This window comes from Pleurodeles waltl, unplaced genomic scaffold (genome assembly GCF_031143425.1).
Source record: "Pleurodeles waltl isolate 20211129_DDA unplaced genomic scaffold, aPleWal1.hap1.20221129 scaffold_84, whole genome shotgun sequence".
Lineage (NCBI taxonomy): Eukaryota > Metazoa > Chordata > Amphibia > Caudata > Salamandridae > Pleurodeles > Pleurodeles waltl.
In genome coordinates, this window is record NW_027150398.1 from 1778008 (window position 1) to 1802272 (window position 24265).

Below are 24265 nucleotides of genomic sequence, written 5' to 3' on the forward strand. Positions count from 1 at the left end.
GATCCTCTCCAAGTGGCCTGAGGGCCCTGGGAACTTTCCCACTGTAAGTACAATGTGAAAGTTCATGCACACTCCCTACATTAGTTATGAAGTGGTGCCTACAAAAATGTGCACACTGGCACATTTGCGTTCCATGTATATACTGAGCCTGGCATGGCTTGCCAGTATGTGCACACTTGCACATTAGTGTTTTTATGTATACACTGAACCTAGCATGGCTTGCCAGTATGTGCACATTTCCACATTGGTGCCTTTATATGTATATGGAGCCTGGCACAACTTGCCAGTATGCGCACACCTACACATTGGTGTTTTCATATGTAGACTGAGCCTGGCACTACTTATCAGTATGCGCACACTTGCACATTGGTGTTTTCATATGTAGACTGAGCCTGGCACTACTTACCAGTATGCGCACACCTGCACATTGGTGTTTTCATATGTAGACTGAGCCTGGCACTACTTACCAGTATGCGCACACCTGCACATTGGTGTTTTCATATGTATACTGAGCCTGGCACAACTTGCCAGTATGCACGCACTTGCACATTGGTGTTTTCATATGTATACGGAGCCTGGCACAACTTGCCAGTGTGTGCACACTTGTACATTAGTATTTTCATATGTATACAGAGCCTGGCACAACTTGCCAGTGTGTGCGCACTTGCACATTGGTGTTTACATATGTATACAGAGCCTGGCACAACTTGCCAGTATGCGCACACCTGCACATTGGTGTTTTCATATGTATACAGAGCCTGGCACAACTTGCCAGTATGCGCACACCTGCACATTGGTGTTTTCATATTATACAGAGCCTGGCACAACTTGCCAGTGTGTGCACACTTGCACATTGGTGTTTTCATATGTATACAGAGCCTGGCACAACTTGCCAGTGTGTGCACACTTGCACATTGGTGTTTACATATGTATACAGAGCCTGGCACAACTTGCCAGTATGCGCACACCTGCACATTGGTGTTTTCTTATGTATACAGAGCCTGGCACAACTTGCTAGTATGCGCACACCTGCACATTGGTGTTTTCATATTATACAGAGCCTGGCACAACTTGCCAGTGTGTGCACACTTGCACATTGGTGTTTTCATATGTATACAGAGCCTGGCACAACTTGCCAGTGTGTGCACACTTGCACATTGGTGTTTACATATGTATACAGAGCCTGGCACAACTTGCCAGTGTGTGCACACCTGCACATTGGTGTTTTCATATTATACAGAGCCTGGCACAACTTGCCAGTATGCGCACACCTGCACATTGGTGTTTTCATATTATACAGAGCCTGGCACAACTTGCCAGTGTGTGCACACTTGCACATTGGTGTTTTCATTTGTATACAGAGCCTGGCACAACTTGCCAGTGTGTGCACACTTGCACATTGGTGTTTACATATGTATACAGAGCCTGGCACAACTTGCCAGTGTGTGCGCACTTGTACATTAGGATTTTTTTTATATACGTACTGAACCTGTCACAGCAGACCTGCATAAGCTCAATTACACCCTTGTGTGCTCTCAAAGCTTGTGTCAAGCCTGCCCTGGAGGCTTGTGCATGCGCCAGGGCACATGTGCCTATAGAGTGCAGAATGCCCATGTGGGTTTTCACTGCCATTGAGAGCTGCCCTGCCCATTGGTTAATATGGGGGGGGGGATTAATAATTAATCCTATCTGCAAAAGTGGTTTGCGGTGGAGCACATCATGTTTACTATCATTAGATTCCTAAAGACAAACCCTTTTCAATGGCAAAGGTGGTTTTGTCAGTAATACCTTGGAAATGCCACTTCTAGAAAGTGTGCATTTCCATGTGCTGAAATCCCTTTTGTGCACCTTTATAATTCAAGCTTCATTTCACTGGAATTTAGAAACTGAAACAACAGACCTCTGCCATCTGAGGGCCTGGCTGGATAGACTGGAGAGAGAGGTTTCGACACTTGGCCTCTCGGACTCAGATCATGGCACAACTAAAGATAAGGATCTACGTTCCAGGGCCCTATGGCAGACAGGACTGAAATTTAGGGGAGACATCTGTGGTTCAAAGGGGAAACCTTTAAACCACCCCCAACTTCAAAGTCTCCTTCTGTTTAACTGGGGGGGGGGGGGGGCACAGGATGGAGTGGAGTCCCAGTAATGTGTGGTGCACACTGTCAAAGAAATCGGTTGTACACAGGCATATTTACTTTCCTAGGAAGAGATCGTGCACCCTTCCTGCATCGTGGCTGGTCTGTGCAGACTGCTTGTTGCAGTGGGACACTCTGAATTGTGCTCTCCAAGGGCTTATTGGCTTGCCCCCTGTTCTGGGTGGAGGTCTCAGCGACATCAAAGACCTCCTACGAGTGACCTACACCATCTACCGTGTCATATGGAGAGTGGTGCCCTCCTACTCCTCTACATCATCTGCTGGATTCCACCTGGTAGCAGCAGTGTGAGCGTTGAACTAAGTATTGGACCTGGAGGCCCAGATTGGCCTGGTGCGGAGCCAGCAAAGTACTGCCCGCATTCAAGGAGTGTGTTCCTTCATCGATTGGCCACGTCACGCATAAGCAATTGGTTGGTAGTGAACGCATTGGTAAATCGTGGTGTGCAAGTGGGACTGTCTGGTGCGACTCAGGTCATCACGCATCAGACGCTGGTCCGCATTCAAGGAGGCTCTGCATTAAGCACTTTGCATTGGAGTTCTGGTTTGACTCAGGCCATTGCGCACAAAAGATGTTGTGCCCATACTAAGAGGGCACGTGTAGGAAGTTGGCTCTGTATGTACTATTTCAAAGTAAGAAATAGCATGCACAGAGTCCAAGGGTTCCCCTTAGAGGTAAGATAGTGGCAAAAAGAGATAATTCTAATGCTCTATTTTGTGGTAGTGTGGTCGAGCAGTAGGCTTATCGGAGGGTAGTGTTGAGCATTTGTTGTACACACACAAGCAATAAATGAGGAACACACACTCAGACAATTCCAGGCCAATAGGTTTTTGTATAGAAAAATATATTTTCTTAGTTCATTTTAAGAACCACAGGTTCAAGATTTACAATCAATACTTTAAATAAAATGTACTTCACTCAGGTATCATAGGAACTTCTTTGAATCAGCAAAATAGCATGTACAGTTTTGGCAAAAATGGCAATAAGCTATTTTAAAACTAGACAGTGCAAATTTTAACAGTTCCTGGGGGAGGTAAGTATTTGTTAGTTTTGCAGGTAAGTAAACCACCTACAGGGTTCAAAGTTGGGTCCAAGGTAGCCCGCCGTTGGGGGTTCAGGGCAACCCCAAAGTTACCACACCAGCAGCTCAGGGCCGGTCAGATGCAGAGGTCAAAGTGGTGCCCAAAACACATAGGCTTCATTGGAGAAGGGGGTGCCCCGCTTCCAGTCTGGCAGCAGGTAAGTACCCACGACTTTGGAGGGCAGCCCGGGGGGGGGGGGTTTGTAGGGCACCGGGGGGGGCACAAGTCAGCACAGAAAGTACACCCTCAGCGGCACAGGGGCGGCCGGGTGCAGAGTGCAAACAGGCGTCGGGTTTGTAATAGGTTTCAATGGGAGACCCAGGGGTCTCTTCCGCGAAGCAGGCAGGCAAGGGGGGGGCTCCTCGGGGTAGCCACCACCTGGGCAAGAGAGAGGGCCACCTGGGGGTCGCTTCTGCACTGGAGGTCGGATTCTTCAGGTCCTGGGGGCTGCGGGTGCAGTGTCTTTACCAGGCGTCGGGTTCTTTGAAGTAGGCAGTCGCGGTCAGGGGGAGCTTCTGGATTCCCTCTGCAGGCGTCGCTGGGGGGGCTCAGGGGGGTCAACTCTGGCTACTCAAAGGGTCGCAGTTGCCGGGGAGTCCTCCCTGTAGTGTTGGTTCTCCGTAGGTCGAGCCGGGGGCGTCGGGTGCAGAGTGGAAAGTCTCACGCTTCCGGTGTTTGTTGCAAAGATGCAGTTTCTTTGGAACAGGGCCGCTGTCCTCTGGAGTTCTTGGTCCTTTTAGATGCAGGGTAGTCCTCTGAGGCTTCAGAGGTCGCTGGACCCTGGGGGACTCGTCGCTGTTGCAGTTTTTGTTGAAGTGGGGAGACAGGCTGGTAGGGCTGGGGCCAAAGCAGTTCGTGTCTCCGTCTTCTCTGCAGGGCTTTCAGGTCAGCAGTCCTTCTTCGTCTTCAGGTTGCAGGAATCTATCTTGCTTGGTTCTGGGGGGCCCTAAATACTCAATTTAGGGGTGTGTTTAGGTCATGCTAGCCTAACGCGGATGGGCATAGCAGCCTCTCCTGGCATAAGGGGTCACCCAGCCACTTCACCACACGGGCAACATCCCAATAGATGCAGGGACGGATTTATCCCACCACAGGCTTTGAATCCATGCAACAACGGCCCCTCCTGGCTCACGGGGTTGACAGTCAAAGTAGGCAAATGGGAAGCAGCCCGATCAGTGTGGGGGCGGGTCTGTCCCGCCACAGACGATTAGCACTTAGAGGCAGCCCCTCCTAGTATACGGGTTTGCCCAGTTCAGTAAGAATGCAGGTACCGGCCCAATTGGTGCGGGGAGTGGGCTTCTCCTACCGCTCTCCTGCAATCAGTTCACAGCGGCACCTCTGTCATATTCAACAAGCACACAGGCAACAGCCCGATCGCTGCAGGAGTGGGTTTTTTGCATCACGCTCCTGCAAATCAGTTTATGGCAGCCCCCACTGTTATACAGGGTTACCAATTAAGTCCAGCAGACGGGCAAAAGCCCGATTGGTGCAGACTCGATTTCTCAGACTTTGCACAGAGTTGTCACACCAGGACTCCCTTATGAACCTCGATGTCTCCAACGCTCTCCTCTTCCTCTCGGGCACACTGGTTTTTGCAAGCAGGTACGGGCTGGTGCTCGAGGCTCCAGGCAGGTGATTTGGGATCACCCAGGTGATGTCCCCTCACCCAGCAGGGAGACTAGCAGGCTGGGCCCCTAGTCCTGGTCACAGGTGGAGGTTTTGCAGAGCTTCCCCTCCTCACACAGCCCGGCTGGCTGCTCTGCAGATGATAAAGTACCATCTCATACTCCCCAACTTATCGTTCTTTTCCAGACACAAAGGGGCATATTTATACTCCGTTTGCACCAAATTTGCGTCGTTTTTTTCGACGCAAATTCGGCGCAAAACTAACGCCATATTTATACTTTGGCGTTAGACACGTCTAGCGCCAAAGTATGAGTAAAGAGTGTCATTTTTTTGCGTGAACGCCTTCCTTGCGTTAATGAGATGCAAGGTAGGCGTTCCCGTCCAAAAAAATTACTGCGACGCAAATGCGTCGTATTTATACTCCCGGGCAAAAATCACGCCCGGGAGTGGGCGGGGCAAAAACCCGTGCTTTTGCGCCTCTTTTTAACGCCTGGGTCAGGGCAGGCGTTAAGGGACCTGTGGGCTCAAAATGAGCCCACAGCTGCCCTCCCATGCCCCCAGGGACCCCCCCTGCCACCCTTGCCCACCCCAGGAGGACACCCAAGGATGGAGGGACCCACCCCAGGGACATTCAGGTAAGTATAAATTTGTTTTTTTTTAATATATTTTTTTGGCATAGGGGGGCCTGATTTGTGCCCCCCTACATGCCACAATGCCCAATGACCATGCCCAGGGGACATAAGTCCCCTGGGCATGGCCATTGGGCAAGGGGGCATGACTCCTGTCTTTACTAAGACAGGAGTCATGTAAATGGCGTCTGGGCGTCGTTAAAAATGGCGCAAATCGGGTGGAGGCGATTTTTTAGCATCAACCTGACTTGCACCATTTTTAAGACGCCCTAACGCCATTTTTCCCTACGCCGGCGCTGCCTGGTGTACGTGTTTTTTTTCCACGCACAACAGGCAGCGCCGGTCTGCTTGCGCCGGCTAACGGCATTCAATAAATACGGCGCCCGCATGGCGCTTCAGAATGGCGTTAGCCGGCGCAACAATTTTTGACGCTAAACTGCGTTAGCGCAGTTTAGCGTCAAAAAGTATAAATACGGGCCAAAATGTGATTTAGGGTCTGGACCTTTGACGTTTTATGTTGGGGTTCTGCTTCTTTGAAGTAGACATCGCTCCCCTTTATTCTTCCTCCTAAAGGATGTCTGTCCCAGCAGACGGGACTCCGAAGCTGATCAAGCCACAACAAGACGCATGGCAGTGACCAGAGTTCACACCCGGATGTCAGCCACAAGTGATATGTGCATCAAAGGATAATCCTGGGCCATCAGCCCTACTCTTGAGGATTCTCTTATCAGCCCCATCTCCCTCCTCCTGAGACGTGTCCAGGCCCCGTCCTTGAAATGCACAGGGAGAGCCAGGGTCCCCCTCATCCAGTGCTTGTCCCACCCAGAAATGTAGCAATAGACAAATCTGTCTAGGGAGATGCATCTCCTCCTCATGTCTTCACCAAGCAGGCCTGGGCTTCTCAAAATGGAACCCATGCTCGTCTCTGTAACGTGCTCCGTGCAGACACTTCTGCGCTCGGTGTGCACTCACAGTACACTCCACTGTCCAGTGTGCACCATGCTACATACCAGCATTCCCACATGTAGCACACGCACTCAGTCTAAGCACACTGTTCAGTACCACAGTCTCTCTGTACTGCACCAGCGTATGTCACTTTAAACACACACTGGCAGCGCGCACACACATGTAGCCCGTGCACACTGTACCACACTTTACCCTCTGTGTAGTGTATGTCTTGCATGGTCATGTGCATTCGGCTCAAGGTTCCACCATGAACGCACTGACACACCAACCTGATGTAGGCCAAGGGTGAGTTAAACACACAGCAGCGGAATCTTTAAAAAGGTGAGTGAGACTGAAGGCGTCACTCCAGTGACACGGGGTGAAAAGGACCTGTTCACTACTACTGATCACTATACGGTATCCTACCGCCACTGTGCTTGTGCTGCTTAACTCCAGGTGAAGGCGGCAGCCGCCCACTACAATGACGGCATGCTTTGGACGTCCCTCCCAGTCCAACAAGAACATAATCTGAGAGACAGACGTATGTCGTGGTGCACACATTATAAGTGTTCGGCCGTGACAAAAAATCAGCACTTGGGACCCAGACAACAATACAGTTGGGCACTCAGGGCAGGGGTGCAATTCTCTCACCATCCTGAGGTGTTTTCCACACATTATTCTCATTACTCAATAACCCAACAATCTTGTAGGAGAAAAAGTTCTTTAACATACCCAGCAGGTCAATGTAGGTGTAATTCCCAGCATGCAACAGCGCCTGTGGCGTCCCGATTCCCAGCATGACGGACAGTCCGTAGGGCGGTTCCAGGAACACGATCTCCCAGTAGTGCTCCCCCTGGGTGAAACCTGAACGTGGGACGGGGAGGGTGGTGTATGAAGAGGGAAGGAGAAGGCGAGAGGGACAGATTAGTACCCTGTGGAGGACCATCACCTGAAAGTTACAGAAAAGACAACATTACTTCATGAGGACACAAGTAGCCCTAAATCTGGTCTTTCTCGTCCAACAGCTAGGACACTCGCCACCTGCCGGCCAGGGCAGAAAGTGCTCGTTTAAATCTAAGAGACCAACCCTGCTGACAGCACCCCCAGGTACACTGACCTGTAGCAGGATGGTGCCTAGACTTCGGCCCTGAAGGCAGAGCTCAAGGCAGGCAGTGGGAACAACCAGGGGCAATGGCTATGAGCAGTACAATCACTGTGAAGACATCTTTACCACCAGCCAGCATCTCCGAAGCTTTAGGGGTGTAGAGGTCAAGAATTGGGCAGGAGACCTCTTTGGGTTCTGATCCAAGGCGCAGCACGTGACTAAGGAAACACATTTAAGGGACTCTAGCTTGAAACCATACAACAGCATTCTCGGAACCCACATCTGGACAAACCTGCATCGCCTAAGGGGCTCAGTCCAACATTAAAAAGGTGATGGGTGGAAATGCTTGAGCCCACCACTCTAGCATTCCACCCATCACCCCGCTGGGAATTCTGCTGGGTAGCATTCCATCTATTATAGCTCATGTATGCCATTTTAGAATGAAACAGCCATATGCAAATTATTCAATTTAGCGGCATTCCAGCAAGGACTACTACCCCAGATTCCATCCATATGAAGTCACAGGCACCCTCAGGTGAAGACAAAAATAAAACTGCTCCTGTGTGTCTGGACATGGACAGATAAGGTAGACGTATGAGTATAGAGTGACTGATTCAAGAATTCTGGTGCCTACCTTTGGTGCCCCGGACCCCTGCAGTTCCTTGGCTCTCTACAACAGGGTCAATGTGGAAGTACACAGCTTGTTTGCAGGAGGACAGCTCTGCAGCAGGTGACTTGGCGTTGGTGTCCCAGACCCAGGGCTCCTCCATATATCCTGCAGTCACTGGCACTGCCAAGGGGGCCATCCCTGGAGGAGAGAAAGCAGTGCTTTAAGACACTTTGCGCATGCAGTTACAATACTTCAATTATTGTCAAATCAACTAAGTTTAGAGTGCCACTTGGAGTAGTTCATTTTGGTAAGGTAGAACTAAATATTATGGTCGATTCAGGGTCCGCTATTACTATTTTCACAGATTACACATTTTGTAATTTATGGAAAATGTATAGTTCACAAAAAGTGATGTAGATCCAAAAGCATTTGGAGATTTTGATATTAATATGTTAGGATACTTTAATGACACTTTAGAGTTCAAAGGCCGTATTATCAAAACAAAAATGTATGTAGTGAAAAACAGAAGAAATATTGTTGTTTGGCAAGACCTGTGTAAACTAGGTATGATAATACTTAAACCAGGATGATCTGATCCTATCGTGTTGGGAGATTTGCCTGTTTCATTTATGGGTAATGAAAATAATTAAATTGTTGGGTTTAACTATTGAAGATGTACCGAAAAATAACTAAGCAGTAACCTGCTGTACAGTTTGACTTGTGCCCCTTTCAGTAAGGAAAGAATTGTAGGAATTACTTGCTAAGTTATGTGAAGAAGGCATAATTGAACCTGCTGGCTCTTCGGGATGGGTTTCAGCAGTGGTAATTACCAAAAAGAAAATGAAGAAATAAGATTGTGCGCTGATTTAAGATCTTTAACCAAAAATATTCCCACCCGTTACCAAAAATTCAAGAAATATTAGCTGCCGCTAAAGGGTCAAAATATTTTTTGTCGCTTGACCTTAAATCAGCGTATCATTGTAGGAAGCTGGCTCTGTATATACTACACCAGAGGCTGACCGGTCTCTGCCAACCTGCCACTTCCAGACTAGTTTCTGGTCACATGGGGTGAGTGCCTTTGTGCACTATGTGACCAGGAACAAAGTCTGTCCTGGGTGGAGGTGTTTCACACCTCCCCCCTGCAGAAACTGTAACACCTGGCGGTGAGCCTCAAAGGCTCAAGCCTGGTGTTACAACGCCCCAGAGCACTCCAGCTAGTGGAGAGGCCTGCCCACCAGGCACATCCCTCACTTTTGACGGCAAGTCCGGGAAGATAATGGGAAAAACAAGGAGGAGTCACCCCCTCAGCCAGGTTCACCCCTAAGATGACCAGAGCTGATGTGACCCCCTCCTTAGAAAATCCTCCATCTAGCTTTGGAGGATTTAGCCCAATAGGATTAGGGATATCCCCCCCTCCCCAAAGGGAGGAGGCACAAGGAGGGTGTTTTATACCAAACTTCCCAGTATTCAGTGTAGCCATTATGGAACTGTGGAGTTCGTGTTTGACAAACTCCCAGACCATATACTCTTTATGGCTACCCTGTACTTACAATGTCTAAAAATTGGCTTGGACACTGTAGGGGCATAGTGCTCATGCAGCTATGCCCTCACCTGCGGTATAGTGCACCCTGCTTTAGGGCTGTAAGGCCCGCTAGAAGGGTGACTTACCTATACCGCAAGCAGTGGGTTGTGGGCATGGCACTCTGAGGGGAGTGCCATGTCGACTTAGTCTTTTTCTCCCCACCAGCACACACAAGCTGTGAGGCAGTGTGCATGTGCTGACTGAGGGGTCCCCAGGGTGGCATAATACATGCTACAGCCCTTAGTGACCTTCCCTGGCCACACGGCCCTTGGTACCAGGGGTACCTTTTACAAGGGACTTATCTGTGTGCCAGGGCTGTGCCAATTGTGGAGACAAAGGTACAGTGTTAGGGAAAGAACACTGGTGCTGGGGCCTGGTTAGCAGGGTCCTATCACACTTTCAATCAAAGCTGGCATCAACAAAAGGCAAAAGGTTAGGGGGTAACTATGCAAATAGTGGCATTTTCCTACAATCATCAAGTAAAACTCTCACCATCATCCAAGGATTATACCACATTTGTATCACCAGTTGGTGCATACAGATATGTGTAGTTACCATTTGGACTTGCATCTGCTGCAAGTGTATTTAAAATAATTAATGGATGTTCAATTTAGGGATTTGGGTGGTGTTCAGAAATTTCAGGATAACATTTTTTTAAATGCTGTAACCATTTCTGTAAATAGATTAATGGTCAATCCAAGGGGGAAGTAACCTAGACTTCCGTGGTGATCTAATGACTAAAATAATTCTAAGTGTACAAACAATGTAGCATCAATAGAAGTTTATTGCATTGTATTTTTCTTTAAACATTTTATTCTAGACACAAGGTTATATTTGTCTGAATAGGTGCTCCTAATAAAACAGTGAAAGTGATAAAAATGTGCAGAGAAGTGAAGGTGATATATACAATATGTACAACGGGTGGTTTTAGGAATATTATGGACTTCTAGTGGCTCCGTCAGTCCAGGAAGCCCTGAAGTCACATAAGATTTCTTTACAGTTCTATATTCCACACTCAAAGGTATGTCGACGTTTCGACCCAATTGCAGAAATAAATCAAAGGTGGGTCATCATCAGGAATGGGAACATTCAAGTCGGTAGCACCTATGGGTAGTGTAAATATCAGAGTTACTAAAGGTCTGAATAATTTGTTTCTACTATTATTTAGAGGGGAGGGATTAAGCACTCACCTAAGATCCAGTATAGAAATACGATCTGGTGGTCTGGGGCATCTTCCTGGTAGGAAAATGACAATTATCGTGGTACTCTGTTTATATGTTAATTATGTGGAATGTAATCATAAGGTGAAACAGTGACCACTTACGTGTTATGTAGTTCACTGTATCCTGAGGACGTGGTCTGGGAGTCAAATAATGATCCAGTGGTCAGTGTTATGTCTTCCAGGTCATAAAAGCCCAGAGAGCCATTCATAAATGAAATGCAAGGCTCACGATATCTAGAAGACAATAGTCGTATAAACTAGCCATTGTTTAAGGGTGTGCTAGTCAAGTAAAGTGGTAAAAACTAAATGTATACACTTACTGGTCAGAATTAATCAAGGGATTACATTCTAAGGGCCAGGGCAAGTCATCAGGGATCTCCTGGCAACACACGATGGATCGTGTATTCCTTCGGTACAAGCCACACGTATAAGCGACGAGTCAGCTTAAGTATGCAATCGCTACCATCTTGGAGCGAGAAACTTCTTCAGGGATTGGTCCAAATGGCCACCAATCAGCATTCAGGAGCTCATGTTGTCAAGCTGCATTTGAAATCCGGCCGCCGGCTCGCGGACCAGGAAGAGAAGGTTCCCTTTCTGGTCCGTTATGGGCGCGCCTGAAAGTAAGCGCTTGTGTGTTTGAGGTATCTGAGCGGGGGGGCTTTCTGATCTGTGTTATCAAGACATGTTTAATGTACATATATACAATTTGAAAGAGGACCAAAATTTGTTGTATTAGTGAGGAAATCACACAGTATACAATGTATTGTGCATGTATTCGAATTACGAATATGGACCATTGTCAGTCGTGTTAGCGAAATGCAGTTGTGGAAAGCAAAGCACACTAATTGTAGTATGGAGTATTACACATATATTAAGGAGTGCGGATCTAGAATGGTCGGTGTGTCGACCAGAGGGCCAGCCTGAATGAGGTCGTGAAGAGTAACACCACGGGGTGCCATGGGGTGCTATCCATAAGTATTTCATGTTTCAAGCAAGCTTCTACCTCTATTCCACGGACCGTCTAAGCTTCACTGTCACCGCATACCAGCTTGTTTGAAATATCAAATACAGGGCCCTGATATACTTATGGATAGCACCCCATGACGTTATTCTTCACGACCTCATTCAGGCCGCCCCTCTGGTCGACACACCGACCATTCTAGATCCGCACTCCTTAATATATGCGAAATACTCCATACTACAATTAGTGTGCTTTGCTTCCCACGACCGCATTTCGCTAACACGACCGACATTGGCCCGTATTCGTAATTCGAGTACATGCACAATACATTGTATACTGTGCGATTTCCTCACTAATACAACCAATTTTGGTCCTCTTTCAAATTGTATATATGTACATTAAACATGTCTTGATAACACGAATCAGAAAGGCCCCTCCCCGCTCAGATACCTCATAACACACACGCGCTTACTTTCAGGCGCGCCTATAGCGGACCAGAAAGGGAACCTTCTCTTCCTGGTCCACGAGCCGGCGGACGGATTTCAAATGCAACTCGACAACACGAGCTCCTGAATGCTGATTGGTGGACATTTGGACCAATCCCTGAAGAAGTTGCTCGCTCCAAGATGGTAGCGATTGCATACTTAAGCGGACTCGTCGCTTATACGTGCGTCTTGTACCGAAGGAATACACGATCCATTGTGTGATGCCAGGAGATCCCTGATGACTCGTCCTGGCCCTTAGAATGTAGTCCCCTGATTAATTCTGACCAGTAAGTGTATACATTTAGTTTTTACCACTTTACTTGACTAGCACACTGTAGGAAGTTGGCTCTGTATGCACTATTTCAAAGTAAGGAATAGTATGCAGAGTCCAAGGGTTCCCCTTAGAGGTAATATAGTGGCAAAAAGAGATAATACTAATGCTCTATTTTGTGGTAGTGTGGTCGAGCAGTAGGCGTATCAAAGGAGTAGTGTTAAGCATTTGTTGTACACACACAGGCAATAAATGAGGAACACACACTCAGAGACAATTCCAGGCCAATAGGTTTTTGTACAGAAAAATATATTTTCTTAGTTTATTTTAAGAACCACAGGTTCAAGATTTACATGTAATACTTCAAATGAAAGGTATTGCAGGTAGGTACTTTAGGAACTTTGAATAATCAAAATAGCATACGCAGTTTTCATATAAATCACATATAGCTATTTTAAAACTAGACAGTGCAATTTTCAACAGTTCCAGGGGGGAGTAAGAGTTTGTTAGTTTTTGCAGGTAAGTAAACCACCTACGGGGTTCAAGTTTGGGTCCAAGGTAGCCCACCGTTGGGGGTTCAGAGCAACCCCAAAGTTACCACACCAGCAGCTCAGGGCCGGTCAGGTGCAGGGGTCAAAGTGGTGCCCAAAACACATAGGCTTCAATGGAGAATGGGGTGCCACGGTTCCAGTCTGCCAGCAGGTAAGTACCCGCGTCTTCGGAGGGCAGACCAGGGGGGTTTTGTAGGGCACCGGGGGGGGACACAAGTCAGCACAGAAAGTACACCCTCAACAGCGCGGGGGCGGCCGGGTGCAGTGTGCAAACACGCGTCGGGTTTACAATAGGTTTCAATGTGAGACCAAGGGGTCTCTTCAGCGATGCAGGCAGGCAAGGGGGGGCTCCTCGGGGTAGCCACCACCTGGGCAAGGGAGAGGGCCTCCTGGGGGTCACTCCTGCACTGGAGTTCGGGTCCTTCAGGTCCTGGGGGCTGCGGGTGCAGAGTCTTTACCAGGCGTCGGGATCTGAAGAGCAGGCAGTCGCAGTCAGGGGAAGCCTCGGGATTCCCTCTGCAGGCGTCGCTGTGGGGGCCCAGGGGGGGCAACTCTGGCTACTCACGGTCTCGCAGTCGCCGGGGAGTCCTCCCTGAAGTGATTGTTCTCCACAAGTCGAGCCGGGGACGCCGGGTGCAGAGTAGCAAGTCTCACCCTTCCGGCGGGAAACGCAAGTTGTTTTAAAGTTGCTCCTTCGTTACAAAGTTGCAGTCTTGGGTGAACAGAGCCGCTGTCCTCAGGAGTTTCTTGGTCCTTCTAGAGCAGGGCAGTCCTCTGAGGATTCAGAGGTCGCTGGTCCCCGGGGAAAGCGTCGCTGGAGCAGTGTCTTTAGAAGTGGGGAGACAGGCCGGTTGAGCTGGGGCCAAAGCAGTTGGTGTCTCCGTCTTCCCTGCAGGGTTTTTCAGCTTAGCAGTCCTCTTCTTCTTAGGTTGCAGGAATCTGAGTTCCTAGGTTCTGGGGAGCCCTTAAATACTAAATTTAAGGGCGTGTTTAGGTCTGGGGGGTTAGTAGCCAATGGCTACTAGCCCTGAGGGTAGGTACACCCTCTTTGTGCCTCCTCCCGAGGGGAGGGGGGAACATTCCTATCCCTATTGGGGGAATCCTCCATCTGCAAGATGGAGGATTTCTAAAAGTCAGAGTCACCTCAGCTCAGGACACCTTAGGGGCTGTCCTGACTGGCCAGTGACTCCTCCTTGTTTTTCTCATTATCTCCTCCGGCCTTGCCGCCAAAAGTGGGGCCGTGGCCGGAGGGGGCGGGCAACTCCACTAGCTGGAGTGCCCTGTGGTGCTGTAACAAAGGGGGTGAGCCTTTGAGGCTCACCGCCAGGTGTTACAGTTCCTGCAGGGGGAGGTGTGAAGCACCTCCACCCAGTACAGGCTTTGTTACTAGCCACAGAGTGACAAAGGCACTCTCCCCCTGTGGCCAGCAACATGTCTCTAGTGTGGCAGGCTGCTAAAACCAGTCAGCCTACACGGATAGTCAGTTAAGGTTTCAGGGGGCACCTCTAAGGTGCCCTCTGGGGTGTATGTTACAATAAAATGTACACTGGCATCAGTGTGCATTTATTGTGCTGAGAAGTTTGATACCAAACTTCACAGTTTTCAGTGTAGCCATTATGGTGCTGTGGAGTTCGTGCATGACAGACTCCCACACCATATACTCTTATGGCTACCCTGCACTTATAATGTCTAAGGTTTTGCTTAGACACTGTAGGGGCACAGTGCTCATGCACTGGTGCCCTCACCTATGGTATAGTGCACCCGGCCTTAGGGCTGTAAGGCCTGCTAGAGGGGTGCCTTTCTATACTGCATAGGCAGTGTGAGGTTGGCATGGCACCCTGAGGGGAGTGCCATGTCGACTTATTTGTTTTGTCCTCATCAGCACACACAAGCTGGCAAGCAGTGTGTCTGTGTTGAGTGAGGGGTCCCCAGGGTGGCATAAGACATGCTGCATCCCTTAGAGACCTTCCCTGGCATCAGGGCCCTTGGTACCAGGGGTACCAGTTACAAGGGACTTACCTGGATGCCAGGGTGGGCCAATTATAGAAACAAAAGTACAGGTTAGGGAAAGAACACTGGTGCTGGGGCCTGGTTAGCAGGCCTCAGCACACTTTCAAATCAAAACTTAGCATCAGCAAAGGCAAAAAGTCAGGGGTAACCATGCCAAGGAGGCATTTCCTTACACACATCCTTAAACAATAGCTAGTTTATATGACTATTGTCTTTTAGATATCGTGAGCCCTGGATTTCATTTATGAATGGCTCTCTGTGCTTTTATGACCTGGAAGACACAACACTGACCACTGGATCATTATTTGACTCCCAGACCACGTCCTCGGGATACAGTGAACTACATAACACGTAAGCAGTCACTGTTTCACCCTATGATTACATTCTACATAATTAATATATAAACAGAGTACCACATCAATTGTCATTTTCCTACCAGGAAGATGTCCCAGACCACCAGATCGTATTCCTACACTGGATCTTAGGTGAGTGCTTAATCCCCCCTCTAAATAATAGTAGAAACAGATTAATCAGACCTTTAGTAACTCTGATATTTACACTACCCATAGGTGCTACCGACTTGAATGTTCCCATTCCTGATGATGACCCACCTTTGATTTGTTTCTGCAATTGGGTCGAAACGTCGACATACCTTTGAGTGTGGAATATAGAACTGTAAAGAAATCTTATGTGACTTCAGGGCTTCCTGGACTGACGGAGCCACTAGAAGTCCAAAATATTCCTAAAACCACCCATTGTACATATTGTATATAACACCTTCACTTATCTGCACATTTTTATCACTTTCACTGTTTTATTAGGAGCACCTATTCAGACAAATATAACCTTGTGTCTAGAATAACATGTTTAAAGAAATATACAATGCAATAAATTTCTGTTGATGTTACATTGTTTGTACACTTAGAATTATTTTAGTCATTAGATCACCGCAGAAGTCTAGGTTACTTCCCCCTTGGATTGACCATTAATTTATTTACATTTACTACCCTGGTCCAAAGGGTTAGAGGGTACCTGCCTCATTGTTTGTTACACGTAACCATTTCTGAACAGAATTCAAGTTTTAATAGAGTTCTGGGAATTCTTTAAAAAAAAGGCATAACTGTAAGTAAGTCTAAATGTAATTTTTTTATGTACAGAAATTGAATACTTAAAACACAACTTTCTTCTGAGGGTAAAAAAACAAAAGAGGACTTAGTTAAAGCAAATCGTGAGGCACCCATTCCTAATGATGAATATACTTTTAAATCATCCCTTGAGTTAAGTGAATATTACTCACGATTTATCATGGGTTATGCTGACCTCATGAGCCACTTAGAGTGTTACTAAGGAAAAAAGCAAAGTTTAAATGGGGATCTGAACAAGGGAATGTGTTTGAAGAGATCAAAAATGCAATATTAAAAGCACCCGCATTACAAACATATAATCCAAAGGGGAAGAAATTAATAACAGTAGATGCCAGTTTGACACAAATAGGTGCAGTGTTTAGTCAAATAGTGTAAGGAAAAGAATATACGTTGCATTCTTTTCAATAATGCTCAAAAGTGCAGAATGTTTTATTGCACATTAGAAAGAGAAACACCAGATTGAGTATAGGCTATCAAGAAGTTGAAAATGTATCTGTGGGGAAATGTGTTATTGTAGTGCTGTAGTGGCTGTCCTTGTTGATCTCTGCCCCCTGGTGTTTTGGTCCCTTTTTATTGTGGTGTTGTGTTGTAGTTGTTGTCTCACCTGGTCTCTTCCCCTGGTGTCTTTTGTCCCTTATTGTGTTGATGTGTTGTTGTTGTGCTGTAGTTGGTGTTCTCTCACCTGGTGTTCTCCCCCTGTGTCTCTGGTCCTTGTTGTGTTGTTGTGCTGCTATATTTGTTGTTGTCTCACCTCGTGTCCTCCTATGGTGTCTTAGTCCCTTGTTGTTTTGTTATGCCGTATGTTGTTGTTTCACCTGGTCTCCTCCCCTGGTGTCTCGGGTCCCTTGTTGTGTTGTTGTGCTGTAGTTCTTGTGTCCTGCTCTCTGCCCAATGATGTCTTTGGTCCCTTCTTGTGTTGTGTTATTATTGTGCTGTAGGTGTTGTCTCACCTGGTCTCCTCCCCTGGTATCTCTGGCCCCTTGCGTTGTTGTGCTGTAGTTGTCATCTCCTGCCCTGGTGTCTCTGGTCCTTTGTTGTGTTGTTGCTGTCCTGCTGTAGTTGTTGTCATCTCCAGCCCTGATGTCTCTGGCCCCTTGTTGTGATATACTTTTTGTCCTCTCCTGCCCTGGTATCTCTGGTCCCTTGTTGTGTTATTGTGCTGTAGTTGTTGTTGTCACTTGCTCTCTGCCCCCTGGTGTCTCTGGTCCCTTGTTTTATTGTTGTGCTGTAGTTGTTGTTGTCTCCTGCTCTCTGCCCCCTGGTGTCTCTGGTCCCTTGTTGTGTTATTGTGTTATTATTGTGCTGTAGTTGTTGTCTCACTTGGTCTCCTGCCCTGGTGTCTCTGGTCCCTTGTTGTGTTGTTGTGCTGTAGTTGTTGTCGTCTCACCTGATCTGTCTCTGGTCCCTTGTGTTGTTGTGCTGTAATTGATGTTGTCTCACATGGTCCCTTGTTGTGTTATTGTTGTTGTGCTGTAGTTGTTGTCTCACCTGGTGTCCTCCCTCTGTGTCTTTGGTCCCTTGTGTTGTGTTATTATTGTGCTGTGGTTCTTGTTGTCTCACCTGGTCTCCTGTCCAGTTGTCTCTTGTCCCATGTGTTGTTGTGCTGCTGTAGTTGTTGTCGTCTCCCCTGGTCTGTCCTGGTCCCTTGTTGTGTTGTTGTTGTGCTGTGATTGATATTGTCTCACATGGTCTCTTTCTGTGTTATTGTTGTGCTGTAGTTGTTGTCTCACCTGGTGTCCTCCCTCTGTGTCTTTGGTCCCTTGTGTTGTGTTATTATTGTGCTGTGGTTCTTGTTGTCTCACCTGGTCTCCTGTCCTGGTGTCTCTTGTCCCATGTGTTGTTGTTGTGCTGCTGTAGTTGTTGTCGTCTCCCCTGGTATGTCCTGGTCCCTTGTTGTGTTGTTGTTGTGCTGTAATTGATGTCGTCTCACATGGTCCCTTGTTGTGTTATTGTTGTTGTGCTGTAGTTGTTGTCTCACCTGTTGTCCTTCCTCTGTGTCTTTGGTCCCTTGTTGGGTTGTTGGGTTATTATTGTGCTGTGGTTCTTCTTGTCTCACCTGGTCTCCTGTCCTGGTGTCTCTTGTCCCATGTGTTGTTGTTGTGCTGCTGTAGTTGTTGTCGTCTCCCCTGGTATGTCCTGTTCCCTTGTTGTGTTGTTGTTGTGCTGTGATTGATGTCGTCTCACATGGTCCCTTGTTGTGTTATTGTTGTTGTGCTGTAGTTGTTGTCTCACCTGGTGTCCTCCCTCTGTGTCTTTGGTCCCTTGTGTTGTGTTATTATTGTGCTGTGGTTCTTGTTGTCTCACCTGGTCTCCTGTCCTGGTGTCTCTTGTCCCATGTGTTGTTGTTGTGCTGCTGTAGTTGTTGTCGTCTCCCCTGGTATGTCCTGGTCCCTTGTTGTGTTGTTGTTGTGCTGTAATTGATGTCGTCTCACATGGTCCCTTGTTGTGTTATTGTTGTTGTGCTGTAGTTGTTGTCTCACCTGGTGTCCTCCCTCTGTGTCTTTGGTCCCTTGTGTTGTGTTATTATTGTGCTGTGGTTCTTGTTGTCTCACCTGGTCTCCTGTCCAGTTGTCTCTTGTCCCATGTGTTGTTGTGCTGCTGTAGTTGTTGTCGTCTCCCCTGGTCTGTCCTGGTCCCTTGTTGTGTTGTTGTTGTGCTGTGATTGATATTGTCTCACATGGTCTCTTTCTGTGTTATTGTTGTGCTGTAGTTGTTGTCTCACCTGGTGTCCTCCCTCTGTGTCTTTGGTCCCTTGTGTTGTGTTATTATTGTGCTGTGGTTCTTGTTGTCTCACCTGGTCTCCTGTCCTGGTGTCTCTTGTCCCATGTGTTGTTGTTGTGCTGCTGTAGTTGTTGTCGTCTCCCCTGGTATGTCCTGGTCCCTTGTTGTGTTGTTGTTGTGCTGTAATTGATGTCGTCTCACATGGTCCCTTGTTGTGTTATTGTTGTTGTGCTGTAGTTGTTGTCTCACCTGTTGTCCTTCCTCTGTGTCTTTGGTCCCTTGTTGGGTTGTTGGGTTATTATTGTGCTGTGGTTCTTCTTGTCTCACCTGGTCTCCTGCCCTGGTGTCTCGGGTCCCTTGTGTTATTATTGTGCTGTGGTTCTTCTTGTCTCCTGCCCTGGTGCCTCTGGTCCCTTGTGTTGTTGTTGTGCTGCTGTAGTTGTTGTCGTCTCCCCTGGTCTGTCCTGGCCCCTTGTTGTGTTGTTGTGCTATAGTTTTTGTTATCACCTGCCCGGGTGTCTCTTGTACCTTGTTGTGTTATTGTGCTGTAGTAGTTGTTGTCTCCTGCTCTCTGCCCCCTAGTGTCTCTGGTCCCTTGTTGTGTTATTGTGTTCTTATTGAGCTGTAGTTGTTGTCTCACCTGGTCTCCTTCCCTGGTCTCTCTTGTCCCTTGTTGTGTTGTGCTGTAGTTGTTGTCGTCTTACCTGATTTGTTTCTGGTCCCTTGTTGTTGTTGTTGTTGTGCTGTAATTGATGTCGTCTCACATGGTCCCCTGTTGTGTTATTGTTGTTGTGCTGTAGTAATTGTCTCACCTGGTGTCCTTCCTCTGTGTCTTTGGTCCCTTGTTGTGTTGTTTTGTTATTATTGTGCTGTGGTTCTTGTTGTCTCACTTGGTCTCCTGCCCTGGTCCCTAGTTGTGTTGTTGTGCTGTAGTTGTTGTCTCACCTGGTCCCCCCCCCTCTGTGTCTTTGGTCCCTTGTTGTGTTATTATTGTGCTGTGGTTCTTGCTGTCTCACCTGGTCTCCTGTCCCGGTGCCTCTGATCCCTTGTTGTGCTGTTGTTGTGTTGTTGTTGATGTGCTGCTGTAGTTGTCCTTCAGTACTTGTTGTCCTCCGCCTCCTGCTCGCTCTGACTCAAACTTCAGACCCGGAGCTAACAGTGTGTACTGAGAGCACTGGGCGGGCCGGAGGCTCTGATTGGTCGAGCTCCTGCTGTCGCAGCCAATGGGAGCCTCGAATAAACCCAGCCCCCCCGCGCCGCAGCCCCTGATTGGACAAGGATTTCAAGACTTAATCCGAGTCAATCCCGAGAAAAACAAACTCGTGTTAAAGGGGAAGCAGCTGGGGGGCATGTGGGGTCGGGGGGGCATGTGGGGTCGGGGGGGGGGCATCACACACACCCCCTGTGCGGAGACAGGGCCGGGTATCAACCTGACATGGGCCTTGTCACTGCCCTGGTGCGGGAGGGGAGCTGGGCACTGTCCGGGGGGGGGGGGGGGGGGTCGCTGCCCCCCCCCGTGAAGGGCAGTAATGCTCTTCATTAACACGGTATAGCGCCCACCTCCCGCACGTCATCCCCGTCCATGTAGGGGGGCACTTTAACACCCGCTCGTCCTGTGGTAGCGCCCTAAAGCCGGCTGTGTGGGCGCTTTACCAAAACAAGTCTATAAATAAACTGGTAGGTGCGGGAACTAGATCAGCTCATACGGCGGAGTGACCTTTCACCTCTCCTTCTTACTCCCCTCCACCAGGTAGCCCCTCAGCCCCTTCCTCCATGCCATGCACTTTCTTGATGGGGGGGCACTTCTCACATGCGGCGCAGCCCACAGAGTTCAGTCTTAAAGCGCTACGGCTGCACACCAAGGCGCTATACAGGTACATGCTGACAACACGCTCTAAGGCACTTTCTTTGATTCCAGGGGAAGCTGTCGGGCAGCACCACTGGACATTCATCACACGTGACCGGGAGGGGGGCAGCTAGATCGCCCCCACCCCCCATGATGTGCCCTCTGCGACCCCTGCCCACCCCTGGGGTCACTGTGCGGCTGCAGCTGGGGGCGCATTCAGCCCCAGGGCAATGAATATCTGTGAGATATAGAGGGTCTCACAAGAGTCAAGGGGAGCGGGGCTATTATACGTTACGTCACTGGCCTTAGTGCAAGGAAGGACCCCCCCTCCCCCACCCACCTCGTTTATTTGAATCATAAAACACAGCTAAAATAAGGGTTGAGCGGACCCGGTGCCACTGCACCTGCTCACAAAGAAACCACGCCCCTCGCGGGGGCCAAGATGGGGAACAATAAGAGGAGAAAGGCCCCAGGAGGGTAAAGCTGCGCAGACACAGCCACTGGTTAGTAATAATTACTACAGGTATATATAGCGCCCACACCTGCCTGTCTCTGGGTGCTTACAACGTGGCACTTTTCACCCATCTCTGTGCTGCTCGGATCTGACAAGTAAAATGCAGCCCGAACCCCAGGCTGGTACCTTCGGGGTACTCCCAGATCTCAGCAATCTGTGCATTAGCCCATCGAGCTATCTTACCGTCGGGCACTGGAACTATGCGAGTATGACGCATTTTCTTGCATAATTATTCATTTGCCACATAATTCATCATCTGTTTAATAATCTACAGGTTTTCACACAAAAACATTGTAGCTCAAATAATTCAAAAGTTACTAAGCATGCAGTGACGTGTTGCCGCGCAGTGGGAGGCCCTTTGCATATCTGGACTGCCACCTTTCTGATCATTATTGCTATATTGGGGGATGTTATACTGGTACTGAGGTGAAACCTACGGCAAGACAAAGTTATCATGTCTAAAAAAACATGAGAATATAATGATGTAATACTATCAGAAAATGTGCCGCTTTATGCCGCATCATTCGCCCTTTCTTGTCACATAATTTACTCAACCCTGTCGCATAATATCGGCATTCCCGTGCCGCATAACTTCAGTGGCCCTGCTTATTGGTTAGTATTGATAGGACGATCACATACCTAGTGCCACGAAGCGCACCTCAGGGTTTCTAAGCACTCTGCGACTCGCACGTCTCTCCAGAGTTGGGCGAAGCTGTTTGAATAACGACCCCTGAGGCTGAATGTCTCTTGTGACTCCCTTCACCAGTGTCCTCGTGAGTCTGTTCACAAGAACCAGGAGAACCCGCTTGTTAACTAGTTTAGAAAGTTAGACCGACTCTGCCTTGTTGAAGATCCGGTCTGACGCACGGATAGTGTGCCCGGAACTCCGTCAGCAGCACCCAAGTGCCTGGAAGCCTGTGTCCCCGTGCCCAGGTGACCAGAAGCCCGTAAAGCACTGCCTAAGTGCCTAGAAGTCTGTGAAGCAGCAGTTCGCCTGACTGCGGGCCTACCAAGAGGCGCCTGAAAGCCTGATAAACAGTGCCCAAGTGTTTGCAAGCCTGGCAAACAATGCCCACGTATCTGGAAGTCTGTCAAACAGTGCCCAGTCAATCAATCAAGGATTTGTATAGCTGAGGACATCAAGGCGCTGGGTCCGGCTCCTCGGTGTGTCGGTCGAAGGACCGCGTCTGGAGCCCTTTCCTGAACTCTGGAGGGAGGGTGCTGCTCTGAGGTGGATGGGGGGTGCTGCTCTGAGGTGGATGGGGGGGCTGCTCTGAGGTGGATGGGGGGGCTGCTCTGAGGTGGATGGGGGGGCTGTTCTGAGGTGGATGGGGGGGCTGCTCTGAGGTGGATGGGGGGTGCTGCTCTGAGGTGGATGGGGTGCTGTTCTGAGGTAGATGGGGGGGCTGCTCTGAGCTGGAGGGAGGGTGCTGTTCTGAGGTGGATGGAGGGTGCTGTTCTGAGGTGGAGGGAGGGGCTGCTCTGAGGTGGAGGGAGGGTGCTGTTGTCAGGTGGAGGGAGGGTGCTGTTGTCAGGTGGATAGGGGGTGCTGTTCTGAGGTGGAGGGTGGGTGCTGCTCTGAGGTAGATGGGGGGGCTGCTCTGAGGTGGATGGGGGTGCTGTTCTGAGCTGGAGGGAGGGTGCTGCTCTGAGGTAGATGGGGGGCTGCTCTGAGGTGGATGGGGGTGCTGTTCTGAGCTGGAGGGAGGGCTGTTCTGAGGTGGATGGGAGGCGCTGTTCTGAGGTGGATGGGGTGCTGTTGTCAGGTGGAGGGAGGGTGCTGTTCTGAGGTGGATGGGGTGCTGTTCTGAGGTGGATGGGGGGGCTGCTCTGAGGTGGATGGGGGCTGTTCTGAGGTGGATGGGAGGCGCTGTTCTGAGGTGGATGGGGTGCTGTTGTCAGGTGGATGGGGGTGCTGTTCTGAGGTGGATGGAGGGTGCTGTTCTGAGCTGGATGGAAGGTGCTGCTCTGAGGTGGATGGGGGGGCTGCTCTGAGGTGGATGGGGGGGCTGCTCTGAGGTGGATGGGGGGCTGCTCTGAGGTGGATGGGGGGCTGCTCTGAGGTGGATGGAGGTGCTGTTCTGAGCTGGATGGATGGTGCTGTTCTGAGCTGGATGGATGGTGCTGTTCTGAGGTAGATGGGGGTGCTGTTCTGAGGTGGATGGGGTGCTGTTCTGAGCTGGATGGATGGTGCTGTTCTGAGGTAGATGGATGGTGCTGTTCTGAGCTGGATGGATGGTGCTGTTCTGAGGTAGATGGGGGTGCTGTTCTGAGGTGGATGAGGTGGAGGGAAGGTGCTGTTTTGAGGTGGATGGAGGGTGCTGTTCTGAGGTGGAGGGAGGGTGTTGAGGTGGATGGGGGTGCTGTTCTGAGGTGGATGGAGGGTGCTGTTCTGAGGTGGATGGAGGGTGCTGTTCTGAGGTGGAGGGAGGGTGCTGTTCTGAGGTGGATGGGGTGCTGTTCTGAGGTGGATGGGGGGTGCTGTTCTGAGGTGGATGGGGGGTGCTGTTCTGAGGTGGATGGGGGTGCTGTTCTGAGGTGGATGGAGGGTGCTGTTCTGAGGTGGATGGGGGGTGCTGTTCTGAGGTGGATGGGGGGTGCTGTTCTGAGGTGGATGGAGGGTGCTGTTCTGAGGTGGATGGAGGGTGCTGTTCTGAGGTGGAGGGAGGGTGCTGTTCTGAGGTGGATGGAGGGTGCTGTTCTGAGGTGGATGGAGGGTGCTGTTCTGAGGTGGAGGGAGGGTGCTGCTCTGAGGTGGATGGGGTGCTGTTCTGAGGTGGATGGAGGGTGCTGTTCTGAGGTGG

General features: G+C 49.3%; 1 protein-coding gene across 3 annotated transcripts in view; it reads right to left on the minus strand.

Moving 5' to 3' along the window:
• The window catches only part of LOC138281257 (SPRY domain-containing SOCS box protein 3-like), a 189857-nt gene extending 167458 nt beyond the window's left edge, over positions 1 to 22399 (minus strand). For 2 of the 3 annotated variants that reach the window (XM_069219590.1, XM_069219587.1), the window contains exons 1-3: positions 20118 to 20351; positions 8178 to 8351; positions 7171 to 7302 (exon numbers count right to left, since the gene is read on the minus strand). In XM_069219590.1, coding sequence (XP_069075691.1) covers positions 7171 to 7302; positions 8178 to 8349 — 304 coding nt within the window. In that variant the 5' untranslated portion in view covers positions 8350 to 8351; positions 20118 to 20351. Of the gene's footprint in view, positions 1 to 7170; positions 7303 to 8177; positions 8352 to 20117; positions 20352 to 22100 lie in introns of those variants that run through there. The other variant, XM_069219589.1, reaches the window with a different exon arrangement.
• Between the last annotated feature and the right edge of the window lie 1866 nt (positions 22400 to 24265).